Source organism: Rhea pennata, chromosome 15 (assembly GCF_028389875.1).
Source record: "Rhea pennata isolate bPtePen1 chromosome 15, bPtePen1.pri, whole genome shotgun sequence".
NCBI lineage: Eukaryota > Metazoa > Chordata > Aves > Rheiformes > Rheidae > Rhea > Rhea pennata.
The window spans coordinates 10,567,901-10,592,464 of record NC_084677.1 but is presented as its reverse complement, the minus strand read 5'-3'; the positions used below and the strand labels follow the sequence as shown (position 1 = coordinate 10,592,464).

General features: G+C 42.0%; 1 protein-coding gene across 1 annotated transcript; it reads left to right on the top strand.

Moving 5' to 3' along the window:
* Positions 1-9,452: 9,452 nt before the first annotated feature.
* TMC7 (transmembrane channel like 7) lies at positions 9,453-24,443 on the top strand. The gene is given in 15 exon segments (XM_062588602.1): positions 9,453-9,565; positions 11,583-11,731; positions 12,074-12,241; positions 12,411-12,496; positions 13,033-13,178; positions 13,739-13,886; positions 15,330-15,503; positions 16,872-17,029; positions 17,985-18,102; positions 18,636-18,733; positions 19,052-19,235; positions 20,083-20,213; positions 20,489-20,644; positions 22,105-22,183; positions 23,252-24,443. Coding segments are annotated over 15 exon segments (1,995 nt in total). The 3' UTR covers positions 23,339-24,443.
* Positions 24,444-24,564: the final 121 nt, after the last annotated feature.

The following is a 24,564-nucleotide window of genomic DNA, read 5'->3' as shown; positions in this document are numbered from 1 at the left end:
TCAATTCCAAACCTTGAACGGCATTTAGAGTCTGAACATGGATAACCTGTACATTTCTTGATCGCGGCTGTGGTTACCCAAATTTTATCATGCTATCTGGTATATGCTGCAGGGTGGGATGGAAGTGTATAAATGCTGACATGCTAAGGGTGTACAAGTGGCATACCAAGGCTGTACCACTGGCATATCAATCCACCCACTTCCTCCATCCCAAATCTAAAGATTCTGAGAAACTCTTCGTATCAAATCAGATGCACACACTATAGCTATAGTCTTGGGTCCAATGTACTGACATTTCATAAATTTCTGACCAGTTATAGCTTATGAGAGAGACCGAGACAAGTCATATTCAAGCTAAATGATCTCTTCCCTCTCTTTGACCTACAATGGAATACAATAAGTAGGAAGAGCTATAAAGTTTAATATAATCTTCCCTTATAAAAAGTTTCCGTTTTTTGTTTTTTGTTGCTGTTTTGGGTTTTATTTTTAAATGTATGAAAGAAGTCTTAGCAGGAGAAAAAAGGTCATTTGTGAAGGACAGACAAATAGCAGGAGCTCAACAAATCTTGCCTTTACAGAGTAGTGTCCATTTGTCAGATGACTATTTTGGTTTTCAGCAAGCAACTGGACAAACCTTGTGTTCCCCCTCTGGATAACAGAGATAAGGACACAAAGTCATCTGAAGACTGAGAAGCTCTTTGGTTAGATGGGTTTAAGATCCATATGTAAATAAGTTACAGGATAAGTAGAGAGTGGGTGCTTGCAATTTAAATCATTAAGCGCACACTTCCTTCACCTTGTAATGGTACGGAACAGGAAATTCCAAGCACTGCAGATCAGTGCTTCTGGATCAAGTCCAGAAAAATAAGTGCCTTCACATCACAAACCAACAGCCTTAATGAAATATTCTAGATAGATTCATCCATCCCTGTTTGAATAATTCCCTGCTATAGCCACTAATCCTCATTTAGAAAATCAAACAAGAATGCTTTGCTTAACTAGCACTTTGTCCTGGTATCAAGTTGCTTCAAGTCCTTTACCTGCAATGCCTCAGCAAGGATGACTGAAAAAAAGCAAATTCTAGTTATACAGATCTTGAAACTAAGACAAATGCAAATAACAATAAGCTTCAGAACTACAAGGAAACCCAACATCATAGCTTACTCGATAACGTCAAAAGAAGGAAATAGAAATCGTGGAAAAATGATGCTCTTATCATAAAGATCATCTAGTTTTGTAGAGTATGGCTGGACAATTCCTCACTGTTGTTGTCTAAGTTTTTTTTTTATTAATGAATTCCTTTCCTGTTTCACATGTTCTATGCAGCTTCTAAGTGAAAAATCAGACTGATTTCCGAATCCGCAAGTGAGTTTGAGAGACAGACCAGAATTAAAGTTAGGCTAAATGCTGCCTTAGGAACTAGGTTCCATTACTCTTCTACAGTCTCACTCCCAACAGTTTCAACACAGCTGCAAAAACCTAGGAGGTCTCTCAGAAAATTTAAGAAGCCTGTAAACTGAGGTTAAGCAAGCACTACACTTGAGATAACCTGATCTTAAATTGACACATTAACAATGAAACTAGTGTGAATCACACACGGAAGGGAAGGACATTTACCTTCTATGCAAACTTCCACAGCACCTGGTCTTTACCAACAAATGCTACCTTTTACTGGCCTTCTATTGTGTTTGCACCGCTGTCAGCAGGATTAACAGGCACCAATGATGATTGCTGCATTTGACTCAGGGTCTAAAGTAATGTAAACTATGCCTACGTTACAGATCAGTGAAAGACAACACACGATAGCAGTAAAGACTGCTCTGCTTACCAGCAGAGGGGCAAATGACAGGCAACAAACTGGGGAGGGAAGGGCGAGAGTCACAATGCTGTTGTCTCTCCTAGCACCCTGCTGGACCGCAAGCTCACAAAGGAACATGTTTCCTAGTCCTATAGTATAAAGCTACATACCAGAACCCAGACCTCGTCCTTTCCTGCCCTTCCATCCTTTCTTGGTGAGAATAGGGCTGCAGAGAAGCCGGGCAGGCTGGCAGGAGCAGGCCAAGTAGTGTCCATCCGACACACGGGGAATGTCCTACTGTTGAACTATGTCTGCCCCTAGCTGGCTGCTCCCATCTTCTCTGGCTATCGCTTCAGTCTGTTGAGCTCAGTCCCTTATCTGCTCCTTGGCCAATCTTTGCACCTGTTCACTTGTTTGCTCTGTCCTTTCCATTGAATATATCTCTCGTAATTCCTCCTCTGCCCCCACCCCAAACACAGTAAGACTATAATGTTTTCATACTGTCCACTTTGTTTCCAAGATAAATCCCTTCTCTCAGCTGTGGCTGCTTAGACAAGGGAAAGGAGCTTTCTGGGAGTCAGCTACTTCATGTTTGCATGCTGTCTCAAATAATGAGACTCTACTCCTTCACCTGAGTTTAAGCATCTCTGCAATAAACATGCTCCTGAAACATTGAAAAAAATCATCATAACAATTTTATAGTTTAACTTCAGCGCCTAGTTAAGTGCTGTAAGGACACATTTCAAAGTTTTTGCTTACTGGCAGTAGATGAAAGCTCAGACATTTCATTAATTCTGTGAAATTCATAGTACTCTCCCTAATCTACCACAAATACCTGTTCCTCCTCTTAAAAGGCCCCACACAGTCATAATCCTCATGGACTGAAGTACATAGCACACTAATTTTGTATTATCTAACCTTTTTGCCAGAGATCCCTTTGATAACAAGCTTCTTTGCCTTTGCTACTTGTTGCTTTGCTTTTCTTATTTCTGACCTTAGGCTGCCAACTTAATCCTTTAGGAAAACTGAGTGTTAGTGAAAAGGAACAATCAGGGATATGCAACTATTAAAATCAGAAATAGCCAACCGAATACTAAAAACAGTATACCTAGCATAGAGAGGAAAGAATAGCAAGAATGGGATGCGTGAACAGAATTACGTATTATATCCGTAACACTTGAAGGATATTACCTAGCTCATAGTTTGATCACCATGAAAAAAAATGCTAAGAAAATCATCACTTCATACCAGTGCAAGTCAACTTGCGAATTTCCAAACTTCAGAGTATTGCATTCTTTGCGTATAACAGGATTAAATCTTGCTGTGAAATACAAGCTCTTAAAGTCTTTCTATTAATCAACATTACCAGCTACTAGTATTCAGAGGAAACATTTGGTTACAAAAAAAAGGGGGTGGGGGTTCAAGTGTACCTGTTTGGAATTAATTTTCCACTCTCAACAAAAGGCAGCCCATTACACCAGGTTTACTCGAATAGTTCTAAATGTTTGCCTTAAAGAAAGCTTTTTTATTCTGCACTTGTAATGGACACCTACCAGTTTAAATGCAAGCTTCAAATTACACTTTAATGAGAGGCATCAGTTACAGGAGTCTCATTCACATGTTCAATTAAAAAATCTTATGAAAAATACACACATGATAATTTTAGATGATAAACAATGTTTTAAAGACACACAATGTTGCTGAGCCAAAGAAAAAAAAAAGTCATTGTCCTGTTTGTAATTTTTAACTTCCTGTTAGGATATTGTCATCTCATTACAATTTGCGCAACCAGCATTTAAGATGACCCCAAAGGAAAACAAAAGCTATTTGCTATATTCTAGTGAATCAGCTAAGAAGCTAGAAAACAGCTGGGTTGTTGGGGTTTTTTGTTTTTGCTTTTTTTGCTTGTTTTAACCAGAAGAGAATCAACATTTTCAGAGTTTTACTCTAGCTCTTAAAAATCCTTATAAGTTACTTCCAAATTGCTGGACAAGTAACTTCACATAAACTACATACTTACTTCAGACACTGTATTTTAATTTAGCTATATTTTGTATCTTGTTAGTGTGTTAAGATTCTCCTCCACAATGAACATAGAGAAGCTATGGACTATACAAGTCATAATTATAGAGGTCTTTTCTCAAAAATACGAGAAGGAGCACCTCCTAAAAGTTCCAGTTCCTGGCAGCAGCACGACAACATCTCACCACTTTCCCGGCAGGAATAAAAGTCCTCCTGACTTTCACACAACCCACACCCTAAACTCTGAAAATTAAAAAAAAAAAAAAAAAAAAAAAAAAAAAAAAAAAGAGGAAAAAGAAATGAAAAAAGAAATGAAAATCACTGTATTGGACAGAGGACTGCTGTATCAGCCCGGAACAGGTGCCATCTCAATGGCACTGCCTTGCACAGTCAGCCAGCTGCCACCATCGTCCCACACCAATCCCTGCTCACATGACACAGCCCTGACATGGCACCCGCACTTCAGTCAGCCTCCTGAATGTGCCTGGAGCAATAGACTGCTGCTTCTGCTACATGCAGAAGGATCATGCTGCTTTTGGTCCCAGGACTAGCTGAGACCACCACCGTGATGCGATGTCAGTGGAAGGAGAAGATAACGCAGTCTCCCTGCACTGACTGCTTGTAGCTGAGCTGCACTGTAACAGAGTGTACTAGGGACAGAGGTTCAGCAATAAATCTTGAGTGTGAAGGCTTGGCTTTTATTTATATTCAGTCTTCTGCCTGGAAATGTCTCAACCTTTGTAAACTAGGCATGATGCAAAAAAAAAAAAAAAAAATGCTGGAGATGAAGAAAAGAGGATGATATTTAAGAAGTAAGCCTACGCATTTTGTGGGACTGATTGAACACTTGACTAGGAAGAACAGGAATGTTTAAACATAAGATTTTGCTGCCTTCTTAACAAAAAAAAATACACACTTCTGGCTTCCCATTACACTTTATAAGTATGAAAATCGCAACCTACCTTTTGGAAAATGTGGTGATATCACTCACTAGCAAGCACTCTCCAACACACAAGCTGTAGCAAAGTGAGAACAGACGTCACACTGCAAGCAAGCCCCGCAAAGCCAGTGTAATGCCTCTCAAACTGAAGCGCAGCTTCCTGGCTAAACACATCAGGGAGGACGAAATTTGCTGTGACAGTTAATCCCACATGGGCTCAACACTTCCAGCTGGAAAGAACAAAACCTCTTCTGTGACTAACGGGAAGACAAAGCTGTGATGTGCCATGAGGCACCACTCTGGGTGCCTGCTCACCCCTGGGCTGGCAGAAGCAGAGTTCAACCCCGTGCATACCTGCAGTCCAGCCCCAAATGTTACATTCCTCTAAATGAATGGTGAATGCTAGAAAACTGCAGGAGCCTGTTAGGCTGTTTCAGGAGACTGCCAGCCCCAGGGCAGAGAGAAGCCACCCTCCCTTCCCACCGTCAGAGCGCTGGCGCAGCCCCTGCTCCGACCACTGCAGGCCCCACTGGCGAGCACCTCCCCGGTGCCAAGCCCCAGGTGACCGCACTGCCTTTAGCTGCTGGGGAAAACAGCCCCAGAAACCAGCGCAGAAACTGCAGAGCTGCAGTGTGAGCAGAACCTGGCACAGCCCCAAGCCCCAGAGACCCCCGGCACCGGTCCCTTACCTGCCTGCCTCCTGGAGAGGCGCAGCCAGGCCCCAGCTTGCCCCTCGCCAGGTGCCTGTGCCAAGCACCCGGGGGCAGGCACCTGCAGACGGTCACTCTGCGCCGGCTCCTCCCGGATTCCCAGTCCCGCCCCCGTCCCGGGCTCAGCAGCCCTGCGCCTCTGGCGAGAAAGGGAGAAGGGAAGCCCTCACTGCTTATGCTTTAAAAAGAAAAACGTAAAAGCGTCTTTTTCACTTTACCTGTGGTAGAATATGTTGCTTTATCTATACTTGATCTCGAAGCTATTCACTCTCCTTCACTGCCCTGATATAAAGTACACTTCGTCCTTGGCCTGGATTGCAATAACACAATTAAAGGACAGCAAGAAATGATTCTTAGACTTGGGATTTGGATTCCAAATCTTTGGATTAATCATTTGTAGAGCAGAGAGAAAAAAAGGATCTCAACACCGCATGTTTTTAGCTTTATTACAAGAAGGCCTCATCTAGAGGTGAAAAAATTAGTTCATGCTAATACAGGCAGTAAACAGCAGCTCTTGGCTGGGAAATTTAATACCAGCTCTGTTTTCTTGTCTTCTGAAGGGACCATTACATAAATTTTTCTCCTTTTGTGAGATACATAGTTACTGACATTTTTTCTCCTCTTCCCCTCCTTACATCTTGTTTTCAAGCAGACATGGACAAAACTATGGACTGGACAAAGCTACAGACGGTGACTAGGCAGCATGCAATACAGAGAAATCAATGAAGTGCTGGGTATCCTAGTGCCTCTTGCTCACACCTCCCAACGTGTTCACGCTTTTAGGCTAGGCTTATGGCAGGAGTTTCTCCCCAGAGCAACTGTGCACCTAATATTCACTGCCAGGCAAGTGCAGCATCCTTCCTGGAAGGATACTGCTGTCATCAAGGCAGAGAAGCATCCTCAAATTGAACATAGGGGCCAACAGCTGACACTGCAACAGGACACCAGTGAAAAGGTAAATAGGATAAGGGCAGAACTGACTCTGCTATACCAGACCTGTGCTCTGTTCATATTACTTTCCCCTTTTTACTGTACAGATTTACAGAATCCCAGTCATTTCTGTGTTAATATGGCTTGTTGTACCATTTTAGCATATTTTCTCTCTCCTACAAGGCTCATCTTAAAACCTCTAGAAAGCATTTCTAAGAAACTTCTGTGGTCAGCAAATTTAAAGCAGAAAAAAAAAACATCTTGAACTAAAGGCACCCTCATCAGTCAGTGTGGAACTGGTTACAAACCAATTTGCTCAGTGCTTTCCAGTTCTGAAGCTGTGCTGTTCTAACACCTGAGGATCACTTTTACCAAGTGGCTCGTGCTTTTTCAGCTCTTAAATTGAATAAAACATGTTTATCCTGTACCAGACATATTCAACACTGACTTAAGTTTTCTTATGTTTTGCCCAAGGCAACATTCCCGGCATGGTTGTAGAGCACTTGTCTGTAAACTCTTGTACTGAGCTAGGAGCTGCCTGCATGCTGCAGACCACACAGCAAAGCACGGTAGTAGTCAAACAGAACCACCTCCTACTGTCCCCCAATATTAAACAAATCATTCGGTAATTTCCAAAATATTTAAAAGCCTTTTGGAGGTGGGTCATTATGAAGAAGAACCATATGAGAGAAAGTGCCCCGGAAACAATTGCTTTCACTAAACGAGAGGGCCAGACCTTTGGCATCATGGGAAGCAGTGTGTTGTGCCAGATTCTGTGCTCAGCACAAACAGCTGCTCTTGTAATATCTTACAAGATATTGGACAAATATATTGGACAAATACCACACGGAGGAAGCTATCACTCTCCCTGCATATCCCTGACAGACTCCTGCAGCACCACCCATTCGAGTCAGCTCATCAGACTTCCTTTTTTCCCATCTAAGGCTGCTGTAATCCACAAAACGCACTGAAACAATTTAAACTGTATAACAGCTTTCTCAATTGAAAAAGAGAAACTAGAAAATATTTTCACAAAAATTCTGCAGAACTCAACCTTGTTCCTCAGTTCATCCAATCTTACTTTAATCTGTTCTTTCAAGGTCACTAACCCAATACTTTTAAAGCACACAGAAATTCAGAAAGACAGTATTACTAATCAGGCAGTTTATTCCCCCCTTTTCTCACTTAAGATTGTATTCTCAGAAGTAAGAAAAGGAATAAAAAGCAGCCCTGACACCCCAGATATCACTAAGAAAGTCCTAGACTGTACATATTCTTACTTAAGGCAGAACCAGCCCTGCTGCATATTCACAGCCTAGCACAAAGATGACCCACGCTTGGATGGCTTCAAGGGACCAACAAGAATGGGTGCTTAGGCTGTGCTGGTGCAAAACAAATATGTATCTGGTGTATGTATGGCAGAGTTAGCACAAAAAATGAACAATACAAAATGGTTTTTCAAGAATGCTACTGAGGGTTTTAATCTCCAACTCCTGAATTTTCAGGAATGATCAACTAGAAGGTATTTCACAATGAAGTACAGGAAATGTGATATCCAGTCAATGATCCAAAACTACCAGTGTAAACAGACTTCATCGAAGTTCTGTTACAAACAAGCCAGCCCCGACTAGGCTCAAGCTGACCTGCAGCCCAGCCTCTCGCGAAGGCAGCAGGCAGTGATGCGGCATCAGCCTTTGCTTTAGAGCAGCTCCTGCCTGGGAAAAATCATAGCACAGATCTGTGAAAAGGAGAAGAGCATTAGGCTTGAACTCCTGCCCTCTTGTACTAGAGTACAAGAACCCGGAGAGCGACTTATTGGAACATGCGGACATGCTACAGCTTATTTTCATGGGAAAATAGCTAAAAGAGATATCATTCATATTGTAGACTAACACATCAATGTGGTACTACGAGTATCTACAACAGGTCTTTCTGAAGCATAGCTTAGCTCAGTAAGGAAGTTACGGTGCTGTAAATCCACACCTATTTATTTCACAGTCCCCCAAAGAGATAAGGTGCATCTTTTTCCTCCAGCAATAATACACCTCAAGCAGCAACACACCAACTTATCAATCATAATCAGGTACATCTGAATTATTTTGAGTACATTAGGATGTCAATTTACATTTTTATCAATAAAATCTTGTATTTTTACCATGAAGAAAATTGAGCTAACTATACAGACTATTACCACTAATAAAGCAATGTGAAAACCACATACCTACCTGGGATAATAAGGCATAGGTGGGAGAAGTTAAGGAGTGTCTTTTCCATATGTGTGATTCAGCATCCTGAAACCTACTGATGACTTATTTTCACAACCAGTGAAGGAAACGAATGAGGAAGTTTGGAAAACCTGTTTATGAATTTAACTGTCAGAACATGGTCCAAACTACTTGAAACACTTATTTTTTCACACACGATACTGCGAAAATCGTTGTTAGGCTCTATTTTACTCCGTATTTTTCCTCAGAAAAGCAGTATTTTCACATTAAAGGTAAGAATTAACACACAAAACAAGTCTCTCTGGGACGCTTAGCACAACCTAACTGCCGCAGAGAACCAAGAGCTCCAAGCACCTGCCGACCTTCTCGCTCGGGCTGACACGGCGCTATTTCACCGGGGAACGGACCCGTTCCCGCCGCGGCCGGGCAGCTCCCCGGGGAGACCCGCCCGGCCGCGAGCCCCGCCGCTGCTGGGGGCAGAGCCCGCCGAGCCGGTCCGCGACGGACACCGGCGCCTCAGGGCGCGAAAGCGGAGGGCGCGAGGCCGGCTGCGGCTCAGGGCCCGCGGGCCCCCGCCCGGCCCCGCCCGGCCCCGCCCCGCCCCGCCTCGTCGGGCGGCGCCGCCGAGGAGCAGCCCGCGCGGGGAGGCGGCCCCAGCCGCGAGCCTCAGTCTCGCCCTCGCCTCGCCTCGCCGCCGGCTGCGGAAACGGCGGCTGCGAGCGGCGGCTGCCTGCGCGCGGCTACGAGCGGCCCGGGGGTGGCGGCGGGACAGCGGCGAGCGCTGCGGGGCGGCCGGTGCTGCGGGAGGGAGCGGGGCGCCGGGGGCCATGTCCGAGCCGGGCTCCGCCGCCGGCTCCCTCCGCCCCGCAGGGCTCCTGGCCGCCGAGGAGGAGGCGCCCGCCGCACCTGCGGCCTTCCTGCAGGAGCTGCCGAGCTCCCTGTGCGTGCGGAGGCGCCGCGCCGCCGCCGCCGGGGACGCCCCGGAGCCGCCCGGCCGCCGCGCCCCGCGGGAGCGCCCGCTCTGCATGGCCCACAGGAGGCAGCTGAGGTGAGCGCCGCGCCGCGCCGCGCCGCTCCTCGCCGGCCGCCTTCCTGCCGCGTGCTTTCAAGGGTCACCGTGAAACTCGCCGTCATCCTTAGCGACCGCTCTTCATAGCATCGCAGAGTCTGTGGGGTCGGAATGAGTCTTCCTGGCACGTCTTTTCCCCTCCAAATCGCCCCCCAGAGCACAAAGCCTTTGCGCTGTCTCCGAGGGCTCTCTGTGCATGGGAAGGGCTTTCTGGTGCCAGCTTGTCTTCTTCCCTCGTTCTCGTTGCCGCCGGGCGCTGGCGGCCCTCAGCGGGAGGGGGCTGCGTGCCTCGCCCCACCTGCGCTTTCCAGCCAGCAAGGGCCGGTGTCTCTGGTCTGACTGGCAAGCCCCTTTCGAGGAGAGGGAAGTTTCTGTGTGTTTGTACAAGACTCTCAGAGAGCAGCAGGACCTTTAAATTAGGTACTTCCTGTTGTGGTTGTGGTTGTGGACCCGGGAGAGGTGATGGTACAAACAGGATCTGGTCCTCTGGGCAGAGCAAGAGTTCATTTGCTTGCAAGAGCAGCAGGAAATGAGAAGGGCCGCGGAGGGAAAACTGACCTGGGAAAGAGCTCTGTTACAGTCTGGCTTTGAGCAGTTTAATCCTACGGGCTGTGGAGAGGAACTGCAGAAGACCAGGGTCACGGTAGAGGAGAGTGCTTGAAGCACGGAGGCCTGTGTGAAGGTGCTTGTATAAAGCCGAGTTCCTCAAGACAGAGCTGCAGCTTCTGTCGCCCTGAGACTCTGACTGGGGCCTCTTGGCGCTTCTGCAGCAGCTGCCAACGCAAAATGCTTGATAATAAGTGCGCTGAGAACTGGATGCTAATCGTCTGTAACACAGCCGAGCGTGCAGCCCACACCCCTGCTTAAAATGCAGAGCAGACAGAGGCCGTATAGCTCTTCAAAGAGCCTGTTTAATGCACTGCATGCTGAAGCCTGTAGTTTCCATTACCTGGATATTTTTGAGAATTGCTGGGCTCGCACTTAAAAATGAGGTCATCTGCTGGCTCTTTGCTTGTGGCAAACTGGTTTAATTTAGATTCCTGCCAAAATACTAATTTTACCTTCAGGTGAGTAGATTAGGGACACTCTTGTCAACATAAAACATGCTTGACACTAGCTGTGCTCCTCACGCTGTGCACAAGTAATTCAGTGAGTTGCTTAAGTCATTTTATGTACAAAGTATTTATAAAACTGGAGCCTCTGTCTTCTACTCTTGTGCAGCCTCCTTGTGGGTGCTTCATTGCTGCCTTCAGTGGCATCAGAGGCTGGAACAGCATTGTCTGCATGCGAGACAGTTTTCATGCTGTGTAGCTAGGGGGTTTTGTTTGTTGTCATGTATGACTTTCTAAAAGAAAGAACAAAATGCAGGCTGTGGCCACTCAGAATTCTCCTTGCTCCTCTTCCTGACCATGCAGCATTTTTTTTACAGTGAAAATGTATGCATGTGGTATGAAAATCTAGCAGGAGTTCCTGAAAAATGACCCCCCCCAAAAAAAAAACAACACAGTTTGCAGTACATCCTTGGTGCTAGTTTGCAGCATATTATTAGAATATTTCATCTCCATTTCATTTCCAGCCATTTGTAAATATGAAATTCTCAACAGAAACTTCACTAAACATCCTTGCGGGAAGTACAGCTGCACATCTCTATGTTGTACTATTGTCAGTTGTTTTTTTCTTGTGAGAGCACTTGTTATGATTGAATTAACAGGATGTCACAGTTAACGAGAAAAAGATGGGGCTAGCTAGCATACGTCACCCGACTTTTTTGCACAGTGATATCCCACTGAAGGCTCCAAGTAGGCTCCATTGTGCTAGGCCCCTTTTCATGTAGTGAAAAAATAGTTCTTGTGCTTAGTAGTTATATTTCTTGTTTCTTGTTTCTTAGGGACTCTTATCAGGCTAATATAAAATATTTATCTGAATGGGATCAGTGGAAAAGAAATAACCGTAAGTCATGGAAAAAAATCTTTGACGGAGCCAAGGAGTTGTTATCTTACCTGGAGCTTTGGCGGCATGATATTCGCAGCATAGAAGGTATTTGTCTTATGTTGATTTCTGCTATTTCAAGCTGCTTCTGTTACCAGTAGTTTTGCATGTATATGCATAGTTTCAGATATAACTGTATGCATCTGAGAAGTGGCCTGCTTCCCTTATTGCTGATAAGAAAATTCATGGATGAGTAGATGGAAATGTGTTGGATGAAAAGATAAGGTTATGTTTCAATTTCAGTTATATTGTTATGAACCCAGAATAATTAAAACTAGTATCAGTAATATTTCTTCTTAGTTCAGTGTAACTGAAATTATATTCCTTTTATATTTACTTTTTTAAAATGTATTTTATTTGGTAACTCGCACATATTTCTTCTATTCCCAGGGAAATTTGGTACTGGCATCCGATCCTACTTCTCCTTTCTGCGTTTTCTGGTCCTACTGAATTTTGTAATGTTTATCCTGATGTTCAGTTTGGTTACTGTTCCCACTGTCATTTCTAAACATGGAATTTTCAACAGTAGCTTTCATAAAATTCCTGCAAGGAACATAGGTAACCATCTTCTCCATGTTCTGTTACCATTTGTAAGATTCCAGTCCTCTCCCAGCTCCCCAAAAGATGAGCATTTGCTTTGTAAGAGCTTGTCATGTTTGAACTGACTTCATCTCACAGTTTAATGGGCATTAGTAGTCTACTGACTTCTCCTATCTTTCTTTGGCAGAACCTCACTGCACAGTTTATGCACCTAGTGGTAATAAAGGTCTTGTTTACTTCTATGCTTACCTCAAAGATTTGCTCACTGGCACTGTAAGTGATCAGATATTCTTTCAAAGTTTAAGTCTCATATAGTATGTAAAGTGTGAAAAGATTTTTACTTGGGGAATGATGTTTTTATAATTTTGAAAAATGGTAAGGCATAATTGGGGTAAAATGGTAAAGTATCATTGGGAAGATGAGTTTCCAAACTGGCTTTTACTGAGAATACATTGAGGCCTGGTTGGTCACATGCTGCACCCTGTTCTGCTTTTTCCCAGCTGCTCAACATTTCATTTTCTGGAGCATGTTTCCTACTGCGCTCTCTGTGTATGGTCTTTGTGTCCTTGTCATAGGGCTCTTTGATTGGAGAAGGGAGGGATTTAAGCACACAATGTCTATGTTAGTTTGTTAGAGGTAATGTCAGTATTTAGAAGCTACAGGCTGCCGTAGGTTGCTTGGGGCATCAGTAGTAATTTTTTTTCCACAAGTGTACAAAATGCTTAGTTAGAAGCAAGTTAGAGCTAACTGAGTTGTTCTTGCTGCTGTTACAAATTCTATCTAAACATTTTTTTTTTTTTTTTTAACAGGGATTCCTGGAGATGACAAGTTTGTTTTATGGCTATTACACAGTAGATGCTGCGTGGATCAGTATCTTTAGGTACAACTTACCACTAGCATACCTGCTGTCTACATTTGCTTACCTCGCATTAAGTCTGCTCTGGATAATAAAAAGGTAAAGATGGTGGTATATTTTATTTGCTATTACCTGTTGCAGAGCTTAGATTGCATTCTTACCTATAAGGAGCACGCTGGATTACAGAGCTGTTTTGTATGGAAATGGAGAATCCTCTGCCAATTCTGTTGTATCTTTGAGGATGAAGCACCACAGTAACCTTTGTCTGGCTCTTGCGGAGCTGAGCCAGGAAAAAACTAATAATTCAAAAATATACATTATTTAAAACCAACGAACCAAAAAAAGATACGGTAGTTTTCCAGCTCAGTTTCTTGAGCCAGTTCTTTGCAATGTCAGCAAAGCATTGAATGAGGTGAGAACATGCAAGTGTGGCGAAGTGCAAAGGGAAGTAGTTCCTATCAGTCCTGGATTCAGTTGGCTTTGGTTGCTGCAGAAGCTCACATCAAAGGTTGCTAGAGACTTGCTGGTACAAAGCAAATGTGGCTGGTTGCCCTTAGAAGAATCACTTAGCCTTTGAGTGTGGTTGCTTGAGCTGTGGGTTTTTTTGTTTTTCTGTGGGTGAAATGCTTCTTTTTAAGTAAAGTTACATTTTTCTCTAGGTCTGTGGAAGGATTTAAGCAGAACTTGGTGCATGGTGAAAATCAATTTCAGAGTTACTGTAACAAAGTCTTTTCAGGCTGGGACTTCTGCATTACAGATCTAAATGCAGCACGACTAAAACATCGCAGCTTGCAATATGAGCTAAAAGTGAGTAACTTTCATGTTTTTCTTACATTATGGTTTGATACAGCTTAGATGGCTACAAAGAGTGATGTAGGACAGACAAGTGGACTGGGGATAAGAATTAGAGCATCGTATATTCAGGGCCAGTGGGAACCCACATCCTCTTGCATGCTTTCTGAATAGCGAGAATTGTGGTGCAACATGAGGATTGGTGCTGAGGTTGAAGGCCCTCCTCCCATCCACCAGGGACTGAAGCCAATCTGTTAACTGCTGTTTTATATACAGTTATGCTTCCTGTGTTAGTTTCTACATAATCCAACAGGAAAAGCTATTCTAGCTGTGGACAGAACCCTTGTACTATTGGGAATCTGTTTGAGTATGCTGAGTTATAAGTCTGCAGTATGTTAAGCAATTGTTTGAGGAGAAATAAAATGCAGACAACACTTTTCATAGAAATTGAGTGCACTGTTGCTGCTAAAAGATGCTGCAAATTTTTTACAAGGTGTCTTTATGGGACATAGCTGTATCTATATTTTTATAGGTATTTAATACATGTCTGAAATCATAAAGCTCTCTGAAGAGAGAATCTGAAAAGCCTTTCGGGTGAAACCAGTACTTTATTTGCCCTCTGCCTGTACACTGAAAACAGAGATTTGTGTGGTGAAACACAGACCTTTGAAAAGATATTTGCCAGTCACAACATGTTTCTACATCAAACCACAAAGCAATAATAATTGATTTCATAAATTACTGTAAAGTTATTTTCCAGTAAAGTTCACAGTCATCTTTTATCATATAACCAGAGCCTCCTTCTCTTACCGTGCTCTTTTGCCTGCATAACCCATACTTTTAGAAAAATCCACCCCTTAATATTACTGTTTAATGGCAAGACATCCACAAAAAATACCTAACTTGCTGAGGATGTGCCCAAGTTACTGGGTTGTTGCCTTCACAGGCAGTATCACAGTTTTGCATCAGCTGAGGTGAAACATAGCAAGTACACCTGACCTGCTTCTCAAAGGCATGCTTCTTTCTGTGTTATCTCCATTTTTTTCCCTTCACAAAGAGAACAAGCTTGAGTTGTAAGTCTGAGGACTGCTTACCTATCTGTAGAGGTGTGAATATGAGAGTGGGCTGATTTACCTGTTTCACAGTTTAGTACCAAGCTGTCTGAGAGCAGTCTGTCTATTATTAGTGGTATAGTAAAGATAAGAGAACTACCAGACACTTGTTTTCAGCTAGAGGGCCCCCAACCTGAGGAGACTGAGCACACTGACTGAGGCTTCCGCTCCTGCATGGACTAATATAAGTCGATAAAAGGGCACCCTCACTTCAGAGGGTTTAGGCAGACTGAGGAGTGATTGTCCTGGAACAGACTGTAGGTTGTGCCACCTGGAGGAAGGATACACAGTGGCAGTATTTTATACTGCATCAAAAAACTGCATATTCTTTTTCTTTTGTTTGTAGACAGATTTGGAAGAAGAAAGATTGAAGCAAAAAATAGCTGACAGGACAATGAAAGACAAGCTACGCATCTACTCACTGAGGATATTTCTAAATATTATTGTCCTCGCAGTTTTATCAGGATGTTTTTATTCTATTTATAGAGCAACTGTCTTCTCTCAGGAAAATATCTCCAATGTAAGTATCAAAAATGACATTAGGACAAATTGCAGTAGGGGACTGGTGATCAGAGCAAGAGGAACTGTTGCAAAAGAATGAAGTGTCTTAATATAGCTCCTTCCTTGCAAGGCATCTGAAAAGACTTGCTTTCTGTAGAGGCAGAATTGGTTTAGCAGGAGGCAGTGAGAAGTATCAAGAAGCATGTATCAGAAAGAGCAGTGATGTCTTCCCTTAGATACAGAGATTACAGTGTTGTACATTGAAGCTAGTGCAGTTGCCAAGAAAAGCAGACCTCATTCTTCTCCCTGTGTAACTGTTCTCACCTCTGTGCTCTGCTGGTACAAATGTTGGTGTGTCTGGGCAGTAAACTAGCTCAGGGAACTGATATGGAGTAAAATAAACTTCTTTATGGTCAGTTTGTTGATTTGGATTGCTGCTCAGCTGAAAAAAAAAGATCAACAAGGAAAAGGGCTAGTAAAGATTATGATCTGTATTGTGGCTTGAGTTACAGTGGTGTGGGGAAACAGGAAGACTTTAAGCAGGGAGCATTTTGCAGAAGAAAAGGTTCTTGCATCATTAGTGAAGAGAATCTGGTTAGGGTGCATTTTTCACCCTTTGCAGGACAAACTGTTGGGAGGAACAATTCAGAAGCTGGAAAAGAGTAGCCAATGGTCTGAAGTAACAGTAATTACATTCTCTGGAGTACGTGGGAATTGAATTAGCCTTATATGAATAGATGCTGCACTTTTTTGTCCCCTCTGTATTGATGCTGTGGCACTGGCTGTTTCTGGGGAAAGATGTGCTCTATGTGGACCTAACTCTTCAGCTTCTGTGAAGTGCTAGGATTGCAGAGGGAGAGACAGGGAACAGGGACAAAAGAGATGTTTGTCAAAGCCAGATGTTTGAGGGCAGAGAAGAGGCTAGGGCAGCACGGAACAACTTGGAGGAGAGCTTCAAGAGTTTGTATCTTGACCCTACTGAAGTGAGCATGTAGAGGAGGGTCTTAAGGTGTTAGGAAAGTCAGAATCGCTGCTTGAGGCCAGCGGGAGTAGCTAGAGACATGTCTGAACTTTGGCATAGGTCTCAGGCACAAGCCTCAGGGAAATGAATGAAGTGTCAGACAGAAGCCCTGGGGAAGCACTAAAATATTAATAGTGAGAGAAAGGATGTAGATACTGGTGAAGGGACAAGGAGAAAATAAATGTAACGAAAGACTTCAGAGATAGCAGTGGGCAGGCTTGTAGTTCCAAATACAGGTGGAGGCTGAAATCGAAGATGTTACCTGAGTGCTGGACAGGGAAGGCTTGTGGATAGCTGGAGAGAGCATAATGTCAGAAATATTTGTTTGTATGTGATGTTACCTTTCTCTCATCTCTTCTTGTACAGAATGGCAGCAATATGAAGTTTGAGGCTAATCTGTTGGTACAGTATTTGCCTTCCATAGTGATTACATTGGCCAATTTCATTGCTCCTCAAATCTTTTCAGTTCTAATCAGACTTGAAGATTATTCACCAGCCTTTGAAATAAGGTTGACACTGATGAGGTAAGCATGTTCTTGTTGCCTGGGACACTTCAACAGCTTTTTCCTGGTAGAAGTATTGTAAACATTCAACTGTCAAAAAACAGGTAGGCTTGGCTCCCTACAACAGATCATCTGGGCACTGGAAGCCAAGAAGACATTGATCTATGTTTAGTTGGAAATTTTCATTTTAAACCTGGAAACAATCTTCTGTTTTGATGACCGTGCAGTGCAGTTATTTCAGTTTCCAGGTTTCTCTCTCAGTCCCATTCAGCTATGTGAGCTGGATATCCTCGACAGCCTGAACAGCTAGTAGGGAAGTCCTGCCTGCAGAGCTGTAGGTTTATGCTGCTTTGTGTGCAGCATTTCCTTGGATGAACAATCATGAGTGCGCAGCAGTCAACTTCACTCGTATTACAATACTGTAGAGCGGAAACTGAAGCATGGCTTTGCTCAAGGCAGAAGTTAAGAGCTTTAGGGTGAAAGATACTTTAAGGCATGAAGAACTGGAATTTGGTGAAAAAAAAAAGTGGTAAGATTCAGGCTGAAGCATCTGAGCTCTGTCAAGTCCCTGTGCTTAGTATTTGCTATTTGGCTAAGTGCCTCTGAAGGTGTGAAGTTACCCAAGAGGAAGTACTGCACGCAGAAAATTATTATTTGACCTCTGAAAAAAACCAGCACTTGAAAGAATAGCAGCCCATTGCTAGTTCACGGTCAGCAACTGAAATGATGTAGGAACAATAATGAGAAATGAAGCAATGTGCTGTAGCATACAGCAGGTTCAGTTGCTTTTCACCTTCCCTATTACTGAAGAAAGAAATATGTTTGTTTTCTAGCTGATCATTCTGTTAAAGTTCTGTGTAACACTTTCGCATTTAGAGCCCCGTGCAGCTTCCTTGGGCTCCTGTGCAAGTTGAGTCAGGTGCTAGAATGGCTCTTTTTTTACAGGGTTTGAAATTGAGTTTTGCCTTTCTTCCAGGTGTGTTTTTGTGCGGTTGGCCAATATCGGTGTTCTCTTATTCTCGCTGTGGAATCAGATCTCCTACTGTGCCACTGACAAGTGTAATGCTTGTGGATACAATTACGAACTCTATCCTGTAAGCAGATTTATCTTGGTCTTTAATCATCTGAACTTGTGATTAGAGATTCTGTTTTCCATGCGACTTGCTTGCCTATGGGATTCAGAATCAGATCTAGGGTTGCCATTCATGTTATGCCTTGTGCTGATTCTTACTGCTTGATAAAAACTAGTAAAGTTCTTGTATGCATATCATACACCCTTCCTTTGGCTAAAAACTCTGAGTATTGGTCCAGTGACAGATTATCAGCTTAACCTAGACCTTCTGACTACCATGAAGATTATTTGAATTAGCAGCATTTTGACACTACTTGTGTTACAGCGTTTTGCACCAATGAGACAAAGGTCTTTCCTCTTTAAAAAGGAGGAGGAAGGAGAGGGAGAAAAGGCTTAGAAGTGCTAGAACAGTTAAAAGCGTTTTAGAAATGGCAGTAAATAGAATTTTAACTTCATGGTGTTAGCTGATTTAGAAATTTGTTGGTTTAGTGACTGACTTTTTTTCCCCACTTTTTATTTAGACTTTAATTCTGTTTTTTCTGCTCCTTTTTATAGTGCTGGGAATCTCAAGTTGGGCAAGAAATGTATAAATTGTTGATATTTGATTTTATCATAATTTTGGGTGTGACTCTAATTGTGGACTTTCCTAGAAAGTGAGTATCACAACCTTTTGAGCATGCTTTTGCAGAATGACTTATGAAACACAAGTTTCATTTTTCCATTATTTATTCCCCATATTTCAAAGCAGATTTCCAGTTTTAAAATAAAATGGAAACAAACTTCTGGTGATTTGATTACTTCTGTTTCCTGGTCAAATAGCTGTGTAGTTTCTCATATCTGAATCTTTCTTCAGGCATTTTTTAGTTGCATTGTCTAATGCTTTAATGTTAAATTTCTGCATATTTCAAATAAGTAGGATTCAGCTAAACTGCATAACTTTACTCTTGAACTAATGATGATCTTTGTTTTAGGTTGTTAGTTACTTACTGCTCTTGGGAGCCAGTTAAGTGGTGTGGTTTGCAGGAATTTGGAATTCCTGACAACGTCCTGGAAATCATTTACGGGCAGACGATCTGCTGGATTGGAACCTACTATTCACCACTTCTTCCAGCAATAGCAACTGTGAAATACTTTATCGTCTTTTATATAAAAAAGGTAATGAAGGTGTATGATAAATGAAGATAATTGAGTGCGCCTCTGTGGTTTTTGTAAGTAAAGTTGACCTTTGAAGAAACCAAAATGCCATGGATGCAGTGTATTGGAAAAGAGGTAATAGAATTCCATGTTCTTTTGTTTTTGTTTGTTTGTTTTGTTTGTCTGTTTTCAAAGTAAAACTCTACTTTTTCTTAAAATGATCAACAAAAACAATATTTTTAATGACTGCTGCAGCAACTTATTTTCTAGTTCTATAAGAAAATTATACTATATAGTAAAGCTGATGTTATAACACTTTTGCAATGATTTGTTTGCTAGCAACAGAGCTTAGAACTCAGACAAGATTTTACTAAGTAAAAGTAAAAAATGTTCAATTCTAAACAAAATGGAAAAGCCATGATGATTTGGAAGTTCAAGACCTGGTTTTTTTGCATATTAGATGTTTTACTTTATGACCAGACAGTTCCTTCTGTGCAGCAAATTCATAATACATGTTCACCCCTTCTTGTTGGTAATTCAAAACTAAAGAGTATGACCTAGATCATATACCACATGACTGATATTTGTTGACTTTGTGCAAGTGTATGAGACCCTCTTGGACAAGCCCTTGACCCAAAATAGGAGATTTTGGGTGCTACTGGAATGTGAACTGTTTCTGCCTTAGCCCTTTTCAGTCCATGTACATCAGAAGATTATGTAGTGGTAGCTAGTAACATATTTGAGCATGGAAAACTGAGATGGTGGGGAAAGTATAATTGGACTTAATATATTTAGGTATATTTATTTAGATATTTTTAGATATTTATATATTTACATATATTTAGTCTTGCTCTCTTTCCCTCTTCAGATTAGTTTGATTCACACACGTAAACCTTCAACTAGGCCTATCAGAGCATCAAGTTCCAATTTTTTCTTCTTGGTGGTGCTGCTGATTGGGCTCATCTTGGCTTTTTTCCCTTTAGCAATCAGCATAGCACAGTAAGTGACACTTTACCTTTTATGAAATTGGCATTTGTTTTAATGCTAAGATTGTTAGTTCTCTAAAAGCAGACATGCAACTTGGATCGATAAATTACAATAAAATATGTTTGTGTTTAATAAATTGTATTACTTAGTCCATAGACATAAAAATTACTCTTTTAAAGACAAAGTATTTTTACACCATGGGGAAAATAGTGTTGGGATTATTTTGGATTTTTTTAATCTTCATGTTTTGGTGCAACATCTCTTTTCTTCTTCTGATTCTCTGCCAGTATGCCTTCTTCTAAGGCGTGTGGGCCGTTCAGGAATTTTAACACTTCTTGGGCAGTTGTTCCAGATACCATACTTGGGTTTCCAACTGGTTTGCGGAAGGTCCTTTATGGCATAGCATCAGAAGCCTTTGCAGTACCTTTTTTTATGATTATGTGGTAAGTACTCTGGAGATCTGATTTAGTCAGGCAGCAGCATAGTTCATTTCCTTCCTTACTGAACTGATGCCAAACGAGTATTAGACTACGCTTGCTGTCTGCAGTCAGAAGCATCACAGCCCATAGCAAGCCTCAGTTCTTATGTCTTTGCCCATTGTTCACATTCCTTAGCTTTATTCCCTGTCCTCCTGGATGTCCCGTACTCCTCACGTGTCTTTCTCAAAAGCATTAGCTTCCAATCATTCTGCAAGTTCTTTAAGCCCTGTGGTCGCAAATCCTGTCCACAAACCGTGGTGAAAAACAGTCATTCTGCAAGGTAGAATTCCATATAAACTCAGAATGGTTAAGGTTGGAAGGCATCTCTAGTTATCACCTAATCTATCCCCCCCCCCCCCCCCCCCGCTCAAAGCAACGTCAGCTAGAGAAGGTTGCACAGGACCACGTCCAGTCAGATTTTGAATTTCTCCAAGAATAGAGATTCCATAATTTCTTTGGGCAACCTATTCCAGTAATTGATCACTTTTTTTAGGTTAAAAAAAAATGGTTTGGTTTGTTTTTTTTTTTTCTTTTTTCTTTTTAACTTATGTACAGAATTGCTTTTTGTTTCAGTGCAAACTAACTGTTTTCAGATCTTAGAACCTTGTTACATGAGACTTTCTGTAACTTCTGCACTTCAGAAACCATGTGATTTATTTCATGTTCCACCCACCCTTTTTTCCTGAACACATGCCTATGTGTTCTCCTGCGCTGTCATTGTGTACACAGGAAATATCAAGTCCTCTGTTTTGGTTGGTGGTGGGTTGTTATTTTTGGGATGAAGGCAAGGTTAAACTCAGTCCCAAAGTTGTTTCTAATAGTTTATCATAAAGCCTGTATAACAGATGGACAGGGAGTTGCACTGCTACCCTAATCCTTATTATTTGGAAGAGAAAAAAATGTTATTTACATAGGCATTTGTGACATTCTAGTTCTTGCTACTGCTCTTTGTGATTTCATGTACTGTGGATAATATTCTGGGTCACAAATTACATCAGAAATACAAGCTATAAGGAGTTCGTGCAATTTTACTCTGTAGCTATTTACCGTAATTACAAACCACAAGGAGCATTCCCTACCCCCTGTATCTTTAGAACAGGGCAGGAACTGACAGTCTAGAAACAGCTGTTGGGGCACAGTCTGTAACATCTGCAGAATGTCCTGCCTCTGCAACCTCTAGCACTCTGTCTCTCCCTGCTGTTAGCACAAACGTCTCAGTAGATGCTTTCAGTCATGGCTATGCCCTGTCTTTCCATGCTATACGTTGCTTCCTCCCCTACCCCCGGGTCCAACCCCCTAGTAGCTTCTCTTCTATCTGAAGTGAATGCCCAAAATGACAATTATTCTGGTCTGTAACAGCCTTTTTGTGACTAATTCTGTGTTTTGTATGATGCTAACATGTAATGCTGGTTTGCTGTTTGCAGCCTCGTTATGTTGTATTTCATTGCCTTGGCTGGAGCACACAAACGAGTTGTTGACCAGCTGAGGGAACAACTGGTTATGGTAAGATTTGACATGTGACTTCTCTTTGCACTGCTTCGATTTTTCTTTGTGTGTTGCCTCAATGATCAAGCGTGCAGAGGAACAGCAACTTTCTTAGTCTTCCAATTATTTGATGTTTGGACAGGCAATGAAGAAAGTCTTACAAGTTATACGGGAAGAATCCCAAGCACAAAGCATTCTTCAGTCTGGTTGGTTACTTAGGTATCAGCAGCAACTGCAGCAAGGCCCAGTTATATCAACCCACACACGTTTGGGACAGGGTGTGCCTCTGTGGTGTGGTGCCCCTGTTCTTAAACCACTGTCTTGCTTCCTATGTGTTTGTTTGATCCTGCCAAAGTAGGGCCTGAAGCTCATGCCTTCTGTCCCCTCGACCGTTTTACACAAACTCCATCTCTGTTTCCTGAGTGCAGGTCCCAGCATTGCCTGCAACAGATACTGTACATGCAGCAAGAGATGGAGCAAGTCACCACTAATGGATCTTTTGGAAAAAGTTGCCAATGCAGATCTGCTTATTTACAGGCCATCAGAGCCTGCTATCATGCATTGGTTTGATGGCGTTTATTTGACATGTTCTGAGAAACTCTGCTCAAGCCAAAATCTAGCCTTGATAGTAAGGCTTTCAAAGCTTTCTAGGAGGTAGCTCCTCTTTTAGTGTATTTTTTTTTAATATTGCATATAAACATAGCATTGTAAGAAAACCAGTGGGTTGAGCAGAGCTGTTGAAGAGTAAGTGATTTAGGAGCAACATTCTTACTGCTTTGTGAAGGACTTCCTATCTCGTAACTGCTATCTTGGCAGTAGTTTTGAAGTTTTAGATGTGTATCAGATGTTTTTACTAGGCCCAATACAGAACTGTTAACATGACCTAACATGAGGTGAATGAAGTCCAGACCATTATAAACTTAAAATTGTTTAGGCGACTGATGATAGTGTGGGGAGCCGCTGATCATCTTAGCATGTAGTGAGTGCACCACTATATTTCTAATAAAGAAATGAGCTGTGTAGATATTATTTGTCATTCCTTCTTCTGTTTATCTAAAAGGTGTATTTTTTATTCTCTCTTTCCAGGAGAGTCGTGACAAGCTTTTCCTAATCAGAAAGATAGCAGAAGCTCAGAAGCATACTTGAAAACCACAGAAAGCCAGAAGAACTTGACTCCTGAAACTTCCAGAACCACTAGATTGGAGTAGAAATATCTACGGCACTTAAACTGAATAGCTGACAAGCATCTTGACGCTGCACTCTGAAATGAATGCTTACATTCTTAATGTTGGCTATGCTTGTGGGACTTAAAGTTTCCAAGACTTGAAATTTAACTTACTTGTACCATATTACCCCGTCCAAAAAGTCAATGGTAGGATGCTTTATTGCTGCTAGAGTTTCAAGGTTGTCGATGTTTATGTTAAATCCTAATATTTCCAGGGATCTGGGGTAATATGTGCTCAGAGCTGAGATTCCATTCCTTTTCTAAATTATGCTTAAGAATTGGGGGGGGATTAAGGGGAGGAGGAGCGATTTTTACACATTTGCAACTCACTTCTCTTTTAAAACCAAAGCAAAAGAAATACTTAAGTCAGTATTTTGAAACAGTGCATTGCAGGAAAAAAATGCAACAGTTTTCTAACTGTTCCTCTAAATTTTAGAGAAGAGACTTAGATCTTTTGCTCTGAAATAGCAACTGCATTTGAACACTAGATAACTGGCCAAAATGGTTTAGGGAAAAAAAAAAGAAAAGAAAAACAAGCAGATAAAAGAATTCTGAATAAATACTGGAAGAAACCACCAGCTTGCCCGAACATGGAGGGATGTACATCTCTAACACAGGTAGTCACCACTGTGGTACCAGTGCTGCTGCTGGGCCTTAGCCTTGATTTAAACGTGTACTTGCATTTTTGCCTACAAGCATCTTGAATGGTATTCCTTCTGTTCCAAAATGTGAATGCTTGAGTTAAACAAGTTATTTATAATGCAGAAATACAACATTCAGAAAGTTTTACATGCTACTACCCTTTAAATTTACTGTGATTCTTATCTCTTACGTGAATCGATGGAGCCGCGTGGCTCCGAGAGAACAGTATTTTTAAGTGGCCTGCTGATTTTTTTTTTCCTTTATTTGAAGATTGTGATTATGTTAACCAGAATTCTCTACAGAAAATCTGTGTTTACATTACGTGAATGTTGTAGAACAGTTAACGTGTGAGAACATGTATTCTTTTTACAGAATGTTTTGCATTTTTTTTCTCTTCTTTTTCAGGAAAGTGACATGCAATAAATGACTCAATTTTTATAATCATGTTTCCACTGCTTTTGTAAACGGTCGTTTATTGAACAGTGAAAGTCAGCCGACGTGCTGAAAGCATACGGGGTGTCACGGGTGTTAG